The 14,448-nt window shown below is 39.5% G+C and overlaps 1 protein-coding gene across 1 annotated transcript in view; it reads left to right on the top strand.

Moving 5' to 3' along the window:
* Nucleotides 1-13,805, top strand: part of LOC106058160 (FMRF-amide neuropeptides-like) — a 71,770-nt gene extending 57,965 nt beyond the window's left edge. Inside the window, exon 2 of the mRNA XM_056044197.1 lies at nucleotides 11,283-13,805. Within this exon, the coding sequence (XP_055900172.1) occupies nucleotides 11,389-12,627 (1,239 nt within the window). The 5' untranslated portion in view covers nucleotides 11,283-11,388 and the 3' untranslated portion in view covers nucleotides 12,628-13,805. The remainder of the gene's footprint in view (nucleotides 1-11,282) is intronic.
* The last annotated feature ends 643 nt before the right edge of the window (nucleotides 13,806-14,448 follow it).

The raw sequence follows: 14,448 nt of genomic DNA, 5'->3' as shown, positions 1-14,448 counted from the left end.
AAACCACACCGCTGTCTCCTTTACAATACTCTTCCGCCAGCGCCATCGTTTTGTGAGCCTCCACAGTCACTGTTAGTTCCATTAATACACCTTCTGTTTTCTGTTCAGTCACTGTTAGTCCCACAGGTCAGTAAGTAAAAAAAAACACACAAGTCTTAACAGTAAACACTCTAGGGTCAAACACTTTCATTAGGAAAACGTCGCATCGGTACAGCACGATTCACGGTACCACAAACCACGCTGTCCCAGGTGGGGTCAGAAGTCACGATAGGTCAACAAGGGAGACGAGGGTCAGGTCTATTTTGGGTAATGGGGATGTTTGCCTGAATGGTGATTGGGAGAATGCCCTTCGGACCCAGCATGGGGCATCTGGCGGGAGTAATGGGTTAGGAGGATGGCGCCACTCGTACCATTATTAAAACATTGACAGTATTCCTGTTTATGAGGATAATATTCGACATAGTGAGTTGAGATGGAAAGATATCGCTTTTATACTTTACTACTCAACAAACCCACCCCTATCCTCCTACACACCTCCCTGCCTCCCTCTTCTCCTCTCTCCTTCTATAACCTCTGCTACTCAGCTAACATCTAACCTCTATCTGCCCTTTGAAACGTTGAAACATAATACGGGGATAAAATCCATATATACATCCACATCTCTCATTAAGTAGCATTTATTCCCCTTGACTCGATATCAAATATACTTTTAATCATCATCAATAATTAATTTACAAATTGGTTTGATTGATTCGTGTCTCATCAGGTTCAATGAATAATTGTGCAAAGTTTTAACTTTATCTGAGAATGGGAAATGGGAGAAAAAACTTGTTTAAACTTCTACCAGACAGACAGACAGGCAGACAGACAGACAGAATGAGTTGATAAAAGCTTTGTAGAAATCAAAGTGTAAACAAAAAGCAGACTACTGTTATTAAAACTTTTGGCGCTAACATTCACAATCAGTTCAGGCGAAATGAGACGGACATTTTCTCCCAACACATCAAAACTGACAACTACTAAATAAGTGTTGTCAACAAATAGGAATATTTATAACTCCGTGTTGAAACACGAAACCCAAATACAAAATATGACTAATTTGTCAACTTTGAAATATTGTCAGTCTAGACTCTAGACTGATGACACAAGGTAAGTCTGTCTGGTCAGGAAGACAATATTTATTAATTACTAGTCGACCAGCGGCGTAGCATACGCCCCATTTTGCATAGCCGGTCTTAGGCCACCGCAACCTAAGCGACCGCAGTGGGCCCCCACTTTCAAAGGATCCGCACTTTCATAGGACCCGCGCTATTTCAAGGTGTATAAATTATTAAATTAAATCATTTTTGACTTAAAACAGATCTCCCGCGCCCTCGTGTCGATTTACCAGGAGGTCAACAATTCTCAAAGATAGATTGAAACATTTGGTAATTCTTGAGCGGGATCTATGTAGGAAACATAATTATTATGATATACTATATGACTTTGCTACACGCAAGGCTCGTAAAGTAGTTCTGTACATAGTAAAGAATGAATAAAATGCATAGACGAATTTATTTTCTAATACAAACTCTTACATTTAACTTATTGTCCGCTTCCCTACCCAAACCTGGCCCCCCGAAATCCGTTTCGAATAGGAAATCACAATGGTTAAGTCCGGCCCTGCTATTTAGTGTTTGTAAAATGTTTGTTTGTAAAATGTTTTACATGTTTCGGATGTTCCTTCCGAGTTGAGGATAGTTTACTTTTTAGTCCAAACCTCTCGCAAGACGAAGGGGGATGGGAGCGGTCAGGGTTTGACAGTCCAGAGCGCAGTCATCCGTAGCGACGTGTGAATACTTGTTCTCCCCCCCCCCCCCCTCTCTTGTTATTTCGTGGGGTGACTATCCGCAGTAATAAGAGAGTGATCTTTCCTTTACTTCTTGCTCGTACAAACTGTTGAGGGAAGAAGAGAATTATATATATATATATAGATAGCATACGCCGCTATTTTGTAGGGCCGGCCTTAGGCCACTGATACCTATGCGACCGCAGTGGGGCTGCACTTTCATAGAACCCGCTCTTTCATAGGACCCGCTCTAATTCAAGGTGGAGTGTCTCTCCAAAATAGGGCTCCACAGCCACATGAGGAAGTGTGCTCTGAGGTGAACCATAGTCGTTCTACGACTGAGTGAGGCCAATGAATGGGGGATGAATGAAATTCTTAAATTAAACCATTTTATAACAAAACAGATTTTCCGCGCCCTTTTGTCGATTTACCAGGAGCTCCTGGAAATCTCCCGGAATCGCAAAATATACGAAAAAGTCACAAAAATTGTCATTTTGGGGTGTCATTCAATATGGAAAACGCCAATCTTATGCGCGGCATTATGCATCAGCCGTAATTGTGTAATCTGGTGAAAGAAGCTTCTCGTGCCTCAAACTAATGAAGAATTACTTGAGGTCAACAATTCTCAAAGATAGATTGAAACATTCGGTAATTCTTGCTATTGAACATGATTATTATGATATACTGTATGACTTTGCTACACGCAAGGCTCGTAAAGTAATTCTGTACGTAGTAAAGAATGAATAAAATTTATAGACGAATTTATTTTCTAAAACAAACTCTTAAATTTCACTTATTATCCTCTTCCCTACCCAAACTTAGCCCTTAGAAATCCGTTTCGCATAGGGCCCCACAATGGTTAAGTCCGGCCCTGCTGTTTACATCTATAAACATAGTAGATTACTTAGATTAGTTCCTAGTCCAAACCTCCCGCTGGACAAAGGGGGATGGGAGCGGGCAAGGTTTGATACATTTAAACGACAGTCCATCGCGCAGCCAGTCATCCGTAGTGTGAACACTACTCTTGTTTTCTCGTGGACTATACGCAGAGTGATCTTTCCTTTACTTTTTGTTTAAACTGTTGAGGGAAGAAGAGAATTATAGATATAGATATAGATTTATAAGCCAGACACAATTATTCCTGACGAAACGGTGAATAGTCTAAAAAAATGGTCCCATCTAACTAGAGCCTAACTAACGGTGTATGTTGAAATAAGTGATGACCAATTTCTTACCAACCGACATCACTGATTTACAGAACAGGCCACATCTAAACATGACATATAAGTAAAAAGTCTATTTACGAAAAAAAAATAGGCCGAACTCTGAATAAAACCTTCAGGTGAATGATCTAAATTCTAACACTAACCAATCGCGTCTCTACTCTACCAACAAATCAGGATTCCAGTAGAGTAAAGAATAAATTAAAGAGTGTTGATAGTTCAACAAATAAGTTAACAAATAATTGATTGTACGACGTAACAGCGCTCCTGTACAATCTCCCAACAAAAAACGGTTTAATTAAAGATGCATCACTTAGTGTCACTAGACCAGCCCATGTATTAGTAAAACATCTTGGGGAGTGTTGATAAGTGAAATGGTAAAATGTCATGGATGAAACCTACAGGTTCCTGTTAATAGAATAGTTCCACAAGTTTGACAATATAGTTTGGATGAAATGGCACAGCAGGAAGTGCAGAGAAATCTACTAGACCGTGTGTCAGGTCAAAACAAGGCGGCGACTCAACCAAAATTAGTGATGTAAAAGTAGATGGTTGTTTATGTACAGGTGATGTGAGGACATCAGAAACATGGCAGTCTCAATCTTCAGATCTTGCCTACACGGTTCACTGTCACCACCTCTGTCTTCACTTTCCAAAAAGGTTTACTGTCGCCACCTCTGTCTTCCCTTTCCTACAAGGTTCACTGTCGCCACCTCTGTCTTCCCTTTCCTACAAGGTTCACTGTCGCCACCTCTGTCTTCCCTTTCCTACAAGGTTCACTGTCGCCACCTCTGTCTTCACTTTCCTGCAGGTTAACTGTCGCCCCCTCTGTCTTCCCTTTCCTACAAGGTTCACTGTCGCCACCTCTGTCTTCCCTTTCCTACAAGGTTCACTGTCGCCACCTCTGTCTTCCCTTTCCTACAAGGTTCACTGTCGCCACCTCTTTCTTCCCTTTCCTACAAGGTTCACTGTCGCCACCTCTGTCTTCCCTTTCCTACAAGGTTCACAGTCGCCACCTCTGTCTTGCCTTTCCTATAAGGTTAACTGTCGCCACCTCTGTCTTCCCTTTCCTACAAGGTTCACAGTCGCCACCTCTGTCTTCCCTTTCCTACAAGGTTCACTGTCACCACCTCTGTCTTCACTTTCCAAAAAGGTTTACTGTCGCCACCTCTGTCTTCCCTTTCCTACAAGGTTCACTGTCGCCACCTCTGTCTTCCCTTTCCTACAAGGTTCACTGTCGCCACCTCTGTCTTCCCTTTCCTACAAGGTTCACTGTCGCCACCTCTGTCTTCCCTTTCCTATAAGGTTCACTGTCGCCACCTCTGTCTTCCCTTTCCTACAAGGTTCACAGTCACCACCTCTGTCTTCCCTTTCCTACAAGGTTCACTGTCGCCACCTCTGTCTTCCCTTTCCTACAAGGTTCACTGTCGCCACCTCTGTCTTCCCTTTCCTACAAGGTTAACTGTCGCCACCTCTGTCTTGCCTTTCCTACAAGGTTAACTGTCGCCACCTCTGTCTTCTCTTTCCTACAAGGTTCACAGTCGCCACCTCTGTCTTCCCTTTCCTATAAGGTTCACTGTCGCCACCTCTGTCTTTCCTTTCCTATAAGGTTCACTGTCGCCACCTCTGTCTTCCCTTTCCTATAAGGTTCACTGTCGCCACCTCTGTCTTCCCTTTCCTATAAGGTTAACTGTCGCCACCTCTGTCTTGCCTTTCCTACAAGGTTCACTGTCGCCACCTCTGTCTTTCCTTTCCTATAAGGTTCACTGTCGCCACCTCTGTCTTCCCTTTCCTACAAGGTTCACTGTCGCCACCTCTGTCTTTCCTTTCCTATAAGGTTCACTGTCGCCACCTCTGTCTTCCCTTTCCTATAAGGTTAACTGTCGTCACCTCTGTCTTCCCTTTCCTATAAGGTTCACTGTCGCCACCTCTGTCTTCCTTTTCCTATAAGGTTCACTGTCGCCACCTCTGTCTTCCCTTTCCTACAAGGTTCACTGTCGCCACCTCTGTCTTCCCTTTCCTACAAGGTTAACTGTCACCACCTCTGTCTTGCCTTTCCTACAAGGTTAACTGTCACCACCTCTGTCTTGCCTTTCCTACAAGGTTAACTGTCGCCACCTCTGTCTTGCCTTTCCTATAAGGTTAACTGTCGCCACCTCTGTCTTCCCTTTCCTACAAGGTTCACTGTTGCCACCTCCATCTTCACTTTCCTACAAGGTTCACTGTCGCCACCTCTGTCTTCACTTTCCTACAGAGTACATTATATAGCTCATATTCTACACATAGCTCATGGGAGCTCACAGTGCACACGTTTTTCAGTTTTAAAATGGTTGCTATGGACGCGTAACAACTTTATCAAGCCTTTGTCAAAAAAAAAAAGCGCCCCCCCCCCCCCCAAACTAATGGCTGACTAGAGGAATGGCAAACGTAGATTTTCAAATCTAGATGGTAGTTTGAATAACATAGCGTAATGTTAGACCGTTTCGTCTAAACGTTGAAGGCGATGTTAAGTCTATTTCTAATTTGAATAAACGTGCATTGTAAGATATGCAATATCTATTGAATACGTGTAATAAACAATGGGATTTTATAATACAATTTACACTTCATTTATATTTTTTTCTAAAAATTAATGCCAGGTAATCAGTTCACTGTATTGGTAATCAGCTCAATGTATTGGTAATCAGCTCACTGTATTGGTAATCAGTTCACTGTATTGGTAATCAGTTCACTGTATTGGTAATCAGCTCACTGTATTGGTAATCAGCTCACTGTATTGGTAATCAGTTCACTGTATTGGTAATCAGCTCACTGTATTGGTAATCAGCTCACTGTATTGGTTCAACAAAAAAGAACAAACTTACGATAATGTTTATTGGGAAATGATGGGAGAAAGTTGATTGGTGGGGCTAGAGTGACGCCACTGATCCAGATCCTAGTAAACATAGACATTCACTTTTCTATAAGGTTAACTGTCGCCGCCTCTGTCTTAACTTTATTTTAAATTTAGCTCAAATTGGGTATCAAACCGTCAGCGTCTTGATCGAAAGATTCTACCAACCAGGCCAGCGGGCAGTGTATACGATATCAATTATCTAGTGGTAGGGCCTACTTTTTTTACACAAAGAACTCTTAAGATCTATTCTAGTTATGGATCTACTTCTAAAGATCTAGTCTAAATCTAGATCTTCTTCTAGATCTATTGATGTAATTTATAAGATATCAATTATCTAGTGGTACTTTTATTACACAAAGAACTCTTAAGATTTATTCTAGTTATGGATCTACTTTTACAGATCTAGTCTAAATCTAGATCTTCTAGATCTATTGATGTAATTTATATTAAATTTATATGTAAATATAGACAAAGCTTAGATAATCAATATATCAATAAACTTAAAGCAACTTAAAATTTGATAAACAGCTTTTTTTTCTTGAATTATTCCAAAGATATAGAACTAGACCATAGACTTACATATATTATATCTAGACTGGAAACCGGAAACAAAGTCTTATCCGCGATTGATCAATTCACAGACCTGTATAAATAGATTTTTATGTACGTAACTCTTTTTCAAGCTCTAAAGGAAGTCGCCCCAATCAATCTTTTTTGTTTGTTTGTTTGAGATGTTTCGGATGTTCCTTCAGAGTTGAAGATAGTTTACTTCCTAGTCCAAACCTCCCGCATGACGACGGGGGATGGGAGCGGGCAGGGTTTGAACTTGGGACCATCGATAAATCCAAACGACAGTCCAGCGCGCAAACCGCACGACCAGTAATAATCTTTAGTTTTCAAAGTTTAAAAATAATGCAAAATCATTTCTCGGATTTTCTTTAGAATGGGCTATTAATCACAGAACTATATATTCATGCTAATAATTTCCTGTTAGTTTCCATTGAGATAATGTTTCAAAAATCCTAAATCGAAATAATTAATCTCTGTTGATTTTAATCATCTTATCTACATTTAAATAGATTGATTAGCTAGATCTTTCTAGATTATGTATTTAAAAATTGCAAAATAATAATTATGAGACGAGAGTACTCTTATTTTTGATGTTTAATTACTAGATCTAGATCTAAAAATAAAATGATATATTACGTAGGTTAGGGTTAAAAAAAAGATTACTCCCTCTCACTACTGTACAAAACAATGCCTTGTTTCAACTTTAAAAACAAATTATTTCAAGACATTTTTTGTGGTGATACAAGATCTCCATGTCCAGCCTAGATATAATATATATAAGTCTATAATCTAGACTCTAGACCTTTTAATCTAGACGATGCGCAAAATTTTCCTCTCTCTATCTCTCTGTCTCTCTTTCTCTCTGTCGCTCTTTCTCTCTGTCTCTCTTTCTCTCGTATTTTTGTCTGTCCCTGTGTACACACTACGAATGTATCTAGTGTTCTATAGATCGAACTGCGCAAAATATTGACTACTCACGTTGTAAGAAACATTTTAAAAAAAATATTTTCCAAATTATTATTTTAAAAATATTTCTATTGCAAGACCGTCACTTTACTAAGAGAAGATCGTCTGCTGTTGTATTGTTTTGAAAACTTAGATTTACTGAAACATAAACAAACTAGGGGCAGGGAGAGGGATTGGTATTACCCTGGCCTGTAGTAAAACCATTGAGCACACTGTAAACCCCATCGCAGACTTTCTAATTGAAATGATTGCCGGGTGTGACCAATGTCCAGCCATTCAAGTTGTTTCAGATAATCAGACAGTGATCTAGGAATAACTGCTGCAAACATTGACACCAAGCGCCTTGGATTCAACCACTGAGAATGTGTGTGTGACTGTGTTTTAGTGTTTGTGTGTGGGAGAGAGAGAGAGAGAGAGAGAGGATGATTTAAAAATATCAGTTCAAGTACAAAACATTTTAGTAAGAACGTAAGCGAGTTTTAATTGTTAGTCCTGTGAGTGCCAATCATTTTGATAACCAACAAACAATAAACATTCTCTTCCTCCAGAAATAGAATTCCCAACAAAACGATGGGTTAGATTTAGAAGTACTTTTAGAAATCTGTCGGCTGGTCTTATGTCGTCTGAATGTGAGAAATAGAAACTAGTGGCCCAGTGACCAGAGCAGAAACTTTACACTGACCTCTTTCTGTCCAGTATCTCAGCTCGTCTACAGCCTTGGAGATTCTGTTGTCTGCTTTTGTGTACAAGAGTGTGTGTAGACACGTGAACGTATGTTTGCATGTGTGTTGATATTTGTTTACAATCTATCTATCTATCTATCTATCTATCTATCTATCTATCTATCTATCTATCTATCTATTTATCTATCTATCTATCTATCTATCTATCTATCTATCTATCTATCTATCTATCTATCTATCCATCTATCTATTTATCTGTCTGTCTATATGTTTGTCTTTTTTGCTATCTATCTATCTATCTATCTATCTATCTATCTATCTATCTATCTATCTATCTATCTATCTATCTATCTATCTAATCTTTCTTTCTTTTAATCTCTCTCTCTCTCTCTCTGTATATTTATATTTTTATCTCTTCTTTCTTGCTTGCTGTAAAGAATAGAACTCAGTGGTAGAGCCAAGCAGAGACTCTCTTCTGACAGAATGTATAGAGCCCTATTGTCACGGGAGGCTTCTGTATGAAATATTTTGGTCGAAGTCTCCAATACACTGAGTCCAGTGGTTTTCGTAACAAGGGCCCATTACTCTTTTCTCCTGGGAAAAACGCGGGAAACAAAATCCATCAAACACCAATCAGAACATCCAAGGGTGAGAACTCGTCCTAATCCTGAAAATCATCGCGAGTACTCCTTGGTGACTCTGTGGTCAGTCGTTGTGCAAGAAGAAAGAAAAAGGCAGAAAGAAGTGTAATCTAAGAGCAAAACTAGACCAGATTGGAATGAAAGGAAACAACAGGTCTGATAACCAGACGACACAAGTCAAAGCGACTTCAAAGAATCGTTTTGTGTGTCAACATAGTTAACTTGTGGCCGGAATGGGCAGTATTTTCCACGGGTCTCAAACAATTGTGTTATATGTGGGACGTTCTGAGATAGTAACGTGAGTACAGGAGTGAGAGAGAAGAGACCACATAGCAAGCCGCAGTTTGGGGAAACTAAACACAAGCACAAATCATTCTAGCACTAGCTACAGTCTTTTTGTTTAATGCAGAACAAAAGGATATGGAGAGGCAAAGAAAAATGGAAAAGAGAGAGACATAAAGAGTTAGATAGAGAGTGTGGGAGAGAGAGAGAGGGGAGTAGGAGAAAGTAAATTCTGAGTTTATAAACTCTTTGACCAGTTTCAGCACACACACACACACACATATAGAAGAATATGGTTGACTATCGAGAGCTACTAAAAGCAATAGGGAAAATTGTACGACACTGACATTCTTTGCAACAGCATCAAAGGAACATAAGAACATATGCATACACATATAACATGTGCAATTTATTATAAAGTAGTCTCCACCACGTACACATATAACATGTACAATGTATTATAAAGTAGTCTCCCCCACGTACACATATAACATGTACAATTTATTATAAAGTAGTCTCCACCACGTACACATATAACATGTACAATGTATTATAAAGTAGTCTCCACCACGTACACATATAACATGTACAATGTATTATAAAATAGTCTCCACCACGTACACATATAACATGTACAATGTATTATAAAGTAGTCTCCACCACGTACACATATAACATGTACAATGTATTATAAAATAGTCTCCACCACGTACACATATAACATGTACAATGTATTATAAAATAGTCTCCACCACGTACACATATAACATGTACAATGTATTATAAAGTAGTCTCCCCCACGTACACACATATAACTATTGTACACACTGACCCGTTGTGTCTACCAGTCTCTGGGCTCCCAGTAAATCATAATTCAAGCGATAGCCTGAGAAAAACTCAAGTGAAACGAGAATTCCATGGGCGTAGTGGGCGGTGGGGGCGCTTGAGGTTCAACACTCCATCAAATAAAATATTTCACAAATTAATAATCTGTTTTCCTACCAAGATTCGATTAATAAAGGTCAGTGGCTTTTAATTGTTAGTAGAACATCATATACTACTATGTAGACACGCCAGCCAATGTACTTTTGTGTGGTTTGAGTGTGTGTGTGTGCTATGAGTGAATGTGCGCGTGCGCAGATGTTAAAAAAAAATGATCCCCTCCCTAAACAACCTCTCCCCTCGCCCCGCAAAAAAAAACTCTGGCTACGCCCATAATAATGATTATATCTTATATTCAGTATTGAAATAATGCATGTACATATATATATTAATTTCATTACTGTAGATTTGTGTTTATTTCCCCTAAGTCATGTACTTTGAAATAGAAAGAGAGCACACAATTCAATATATTTGTGTCCTTGTGTCTAATGTTGAAAATGGAGATCTAATCAGCGTAAAATCCAGGGGCATAAACTTGTGGTCAATAAATCAAAATATAAATGTGGGCAACAATCATTTCCCTACGTCCACAGTTTCCTCTCCTGAATTATCTATAATAAACAAGTGATTACATTCGTGTTTGTAGGACGTCACTACATGTAATATTATTAGTGATGGGAGAACTTTGAACCTTAACTTGTAGTTTATATCAGCGTGCACTGATGGGATTAGTTGATCTACCAGCCGGGGGGGGGGGGGGGGGCTTTCCCTCTCTGTGTGCTTGTTCCAGGTTATCAATCAAGTGTTGCGGATTCCTACTCCCAACTCTAATGCAAATATCATCCGAGTGAGAGACGGGGTGCTGCATCGAGCTAGTACAGTGTCAATGCTCTGTTCTAGTTCATTCTGTTCTGCAGTACTCAGAACATTTGGTATTTTTCACTAGATCTGGGTGATTTGACACATTAAAAAAACAAAAACAAATGTTAAATTTAAAAAATCCTAGCAGTTCAATCCTATTATTATATCTACATCCCATAACAAAAACTGTAAAAATTATATCCAAAACACCATGAGCTAAGTACTGAAGAATTATTGGTGGAAATTAAATTTACTTTCATCTCATTTGAAATAGATCCCGATCAGCTTTGAATTCATTTCATTTTCTTTTTCAAAGTAACCTTTTGTTTCTCCAGTGTTAATTTGTTCTCTTTTCTTCAACTTTGAACCTCTATATAATTAAACAAATATATTATTTTCCGTTCAATAAAGAAACCACTTTATTAACGAATTTATTATTTTCTGTTTCAGGAATTTTAATAATAGCTCTCCATAGCAACCCATACAACAAGTTATAGAGCTTTCCATAGCGACCCATTCTACAAATAGAAGAACTCCTGGCAACATAAAGACAATAATGTTCATCAACATAATATTGATCAGCGTCACGGTCCTGCTCCACGGAGTCTCGGGGGACATCGCCGAGGACAATCTGGAGGACGACAAAAGGGCGAGCTCTTTCGTCCGGATAGGTCGCCCTAGCAGCTTCGTCCGAATAGGTCGCGGCGATAATGTTGAAGACCTGGAAACTGACCCTAATTACGTTGACCTGGAGAAGAAAGCATCCAACTTTGTGCGGATAGGAAGGTATCCAACGATGAGTAGATTTATACGGATTGGGCGGACACCGATGGAGGGAGCCGGAAGCTACGAAGACGATTCTAGTGAAGAAGAACCAATAGGCGACGATGGCAAAAGAGCTTCGTCTTTTGTTCGCATCGGCAAACGAAAGTCTAGCTTTGTGCGGATAGGTAAATCCCTGGCAGAAGAGGACTCTGACGAAGATGTTGACAAGAGGGCGTCTAACTTTGTAAGAATTGGAAAATCTCCATCTTCATTCGTCCGAATTGGGAAAGCCCCTTCCTCGTTCGTCCGAATAGGAAAATCCCCGTCTTCATTCGTTCGAATTGGCAAATCGCCATCTTCGTTTGTCCGAATTGGAAAAGTGCCGTCTTCCTTCGTACGGATAGGTAGATCAATAGAGAACGACTTAAAGTCAGAGCTCGATGACATTGACGAGGAAAAAAAAGCCAGCAGTTTTGTTCGCATTGGAAAAAGCCCCAACGAAGAACTAGTAGACTCCGAAGAAGAAAAGAAACGAGCCTCAAGTTTTGTGAGAATTGGAAAGTCTGGACTTAACGATCAGGACTTATTTAAGAGAGTGTCCAGTTTTGTCAGAATCGGAAAATCTCAAGGCGAGGAGGATAAACGTGTGTCCAGCTTTGTGCGCATCGGAAAGTCAGGGGCGGACGAGGTAGAAGACGAAGGCAAACGCGCCTCCAGTTTCGTCAGAATCGGGAAATCCGATACGCCCATGGATAAAAAAGCTTCCAGCTTTGTCCGAATCGGCAAATCCTCAACCTCCCCTGCCGAAACCTCGTCTGACTCTGCCAACTCTGCTATCAGCGATGAGGACCCCATCAACATTGCTAGCCGTAGCTCCGCCTTCGTCAGAATCGGCAAAATCCCTTCGTCCGCTTTTGTCCGAATCGGCAAGAATACAAACTTGTTAACAGCGCCAAGCGAGAACTGGAAATTGGGATTCCGTCGCGGCTCCAGGGAAGGACAGTCATCATTTGTTAGGATTGGGAAGTAAAAAACACAAACTCTGGTGCGTCTTGACAACTACAACATCAGAGAAACGACTCAAATCTAAAGAGACCAAAACACTTTGTTTTAAAAGCGAATCTTGTTACATTTTGACCTACTTTCATTCTTAAACCAAATTCTATTCTGTAAACCTGCTGTTTTGTTCCAAAAGATTTTTGCCATTTAATTTGTCTTTAAATTCTTCTTTTTGTTTCTTTGTTTTTTTTTTAACTTTGAAGTTTTTCGGAACACTTACAATTATTCAAATAGAACTCCATTGATTCATTGTAGTCATATTGAATTGTTTGTTTTATGCTTTAAAAAGTTAACACTCATTTTAATGCAATAGACTCTGCAATATGTAATTTTCTTTGAAACATCGAAGAGGACAGTGTAACAAGAGAGGAAACTAAGCAACGTATCAACACCGTCTTAAATCACTTAATAAAGAAGCAAGTCACAACGGCTTGCAATAGCGATGAATATTTGTAAATTAACGTGAGGAGTACAAAATCTGTATCCTGCTGGAACTCAAAAGACTTGAGACTCTGTGAGTCAACTATTCAATAAAAATTTGTTTGAGGTCATTTGAATATGTGATGATGGCGTATGCATATCTTTGAGATTTTGTGGGGCCTTTTTAAAAGTTCATACCCTCTGTTTATCATTTATATGCAGATTCCATGGGTCTTACAAGAAAATTATTTTTGAAGAGGAGTGTTTTTTTAAAGACCTTTAACATTAGATTTCCACAAAGTAGGACGTATATATATATAGGCGCTGCAGATTGAATGGAACATACTTTCTTGTTGTAACCATTCTGGGAACTTTGAATAGAGACTGTTAACAAAAAAAAAAAGGGTTTCCCCTCTATTAAGTGCATGCTATGGAACACGCCCAACCAGTGGCTGTAGTAAGCCTGTCATCTGATGACGCTATGGTTGCTGCACACAACCCATTGTTGTGGAAGTATGCTTAGTTTCTCCACTTGTTACTTTCTGCACTCTTGGGGGTTTTTAGCTAATATTTGTGTTTATAACCATGTCATGCTTGAGTTGTCTCGCTGTGACCAGTCTGTTGACGTCATCGCTGGAGGCATTGGAGTTACGTTTCTTTGTTTTTCACGTACAGTTCATTTGATTGTACAGTGGCTTATATTGTTCCTTTTCTTTTTAGCTTTTTTTTTAAATTTCGTTCAAATTTTTTTTTTGGTGGGGGGGGGGGGGGGGGGGGGGGAGGGGGGAAGATAAAATTGTTTTAAGTATTTAAAAAAGAAAATGTATAGTTATGTTCCTTGCTTGAAACTACGCTTCCACCAAAAGTCCATCGGTAGTGTCCATCTGTCTGCGATACTGATCATAAAGACAGCGCAGTAATGTCCAACTGGAAGCCATATTTGAAGATGACCATGTTCTAGCATCCATTTGTTTGTAGATACTTCAGAAAAGTGAATAAAACAGCCGGCAATGTTTTACACAAACAATCTTTGTTTATTTTAATCACTATGTGGTGAATGTCGATGATAGAAGCATGTAGACCTACAGCACTGTATCCAATAGACGTACAAATGACTACACATTTAGAAAAAGTGAGAAACAAGAGGGATAATCTAAAAATTGATATTTTTCCAGATAGATAACTTTACATGACGCGTAGGACATAATCATCTTTTTTGAAGTAACGTCTATATAATATAAGATAAGATAACTTTTGTAGGCTGCTAGCCTTAAGGAGTCCATCCACCCCACGCCCCCAAAGATCAAGTATTTTTGAAAGAGTCCTCAATGTTAATATGATGGCACAGTTACCTCTTAGATCACGGGCTCGT

This window comes from Biomphalaria glabrata, chromosome 10 (assembly GCF_947242115.1).
Source record: "Biomphalaria glabrata chromosome 10, xgBioGlab47.1, whole genome shotgun sequence".
Taxonomy (NCBI): Eukaryota; Metazoa; Mollusca; class Gastropoda; family Planorbidae; genus Biomphalaria; species Biomphalaria glabrata.
The sequence above is the reverse complement of the archived record's forward strand: the minus strand, read 5'-3'. Positions and strand labels throughout refer to the sequence as shown.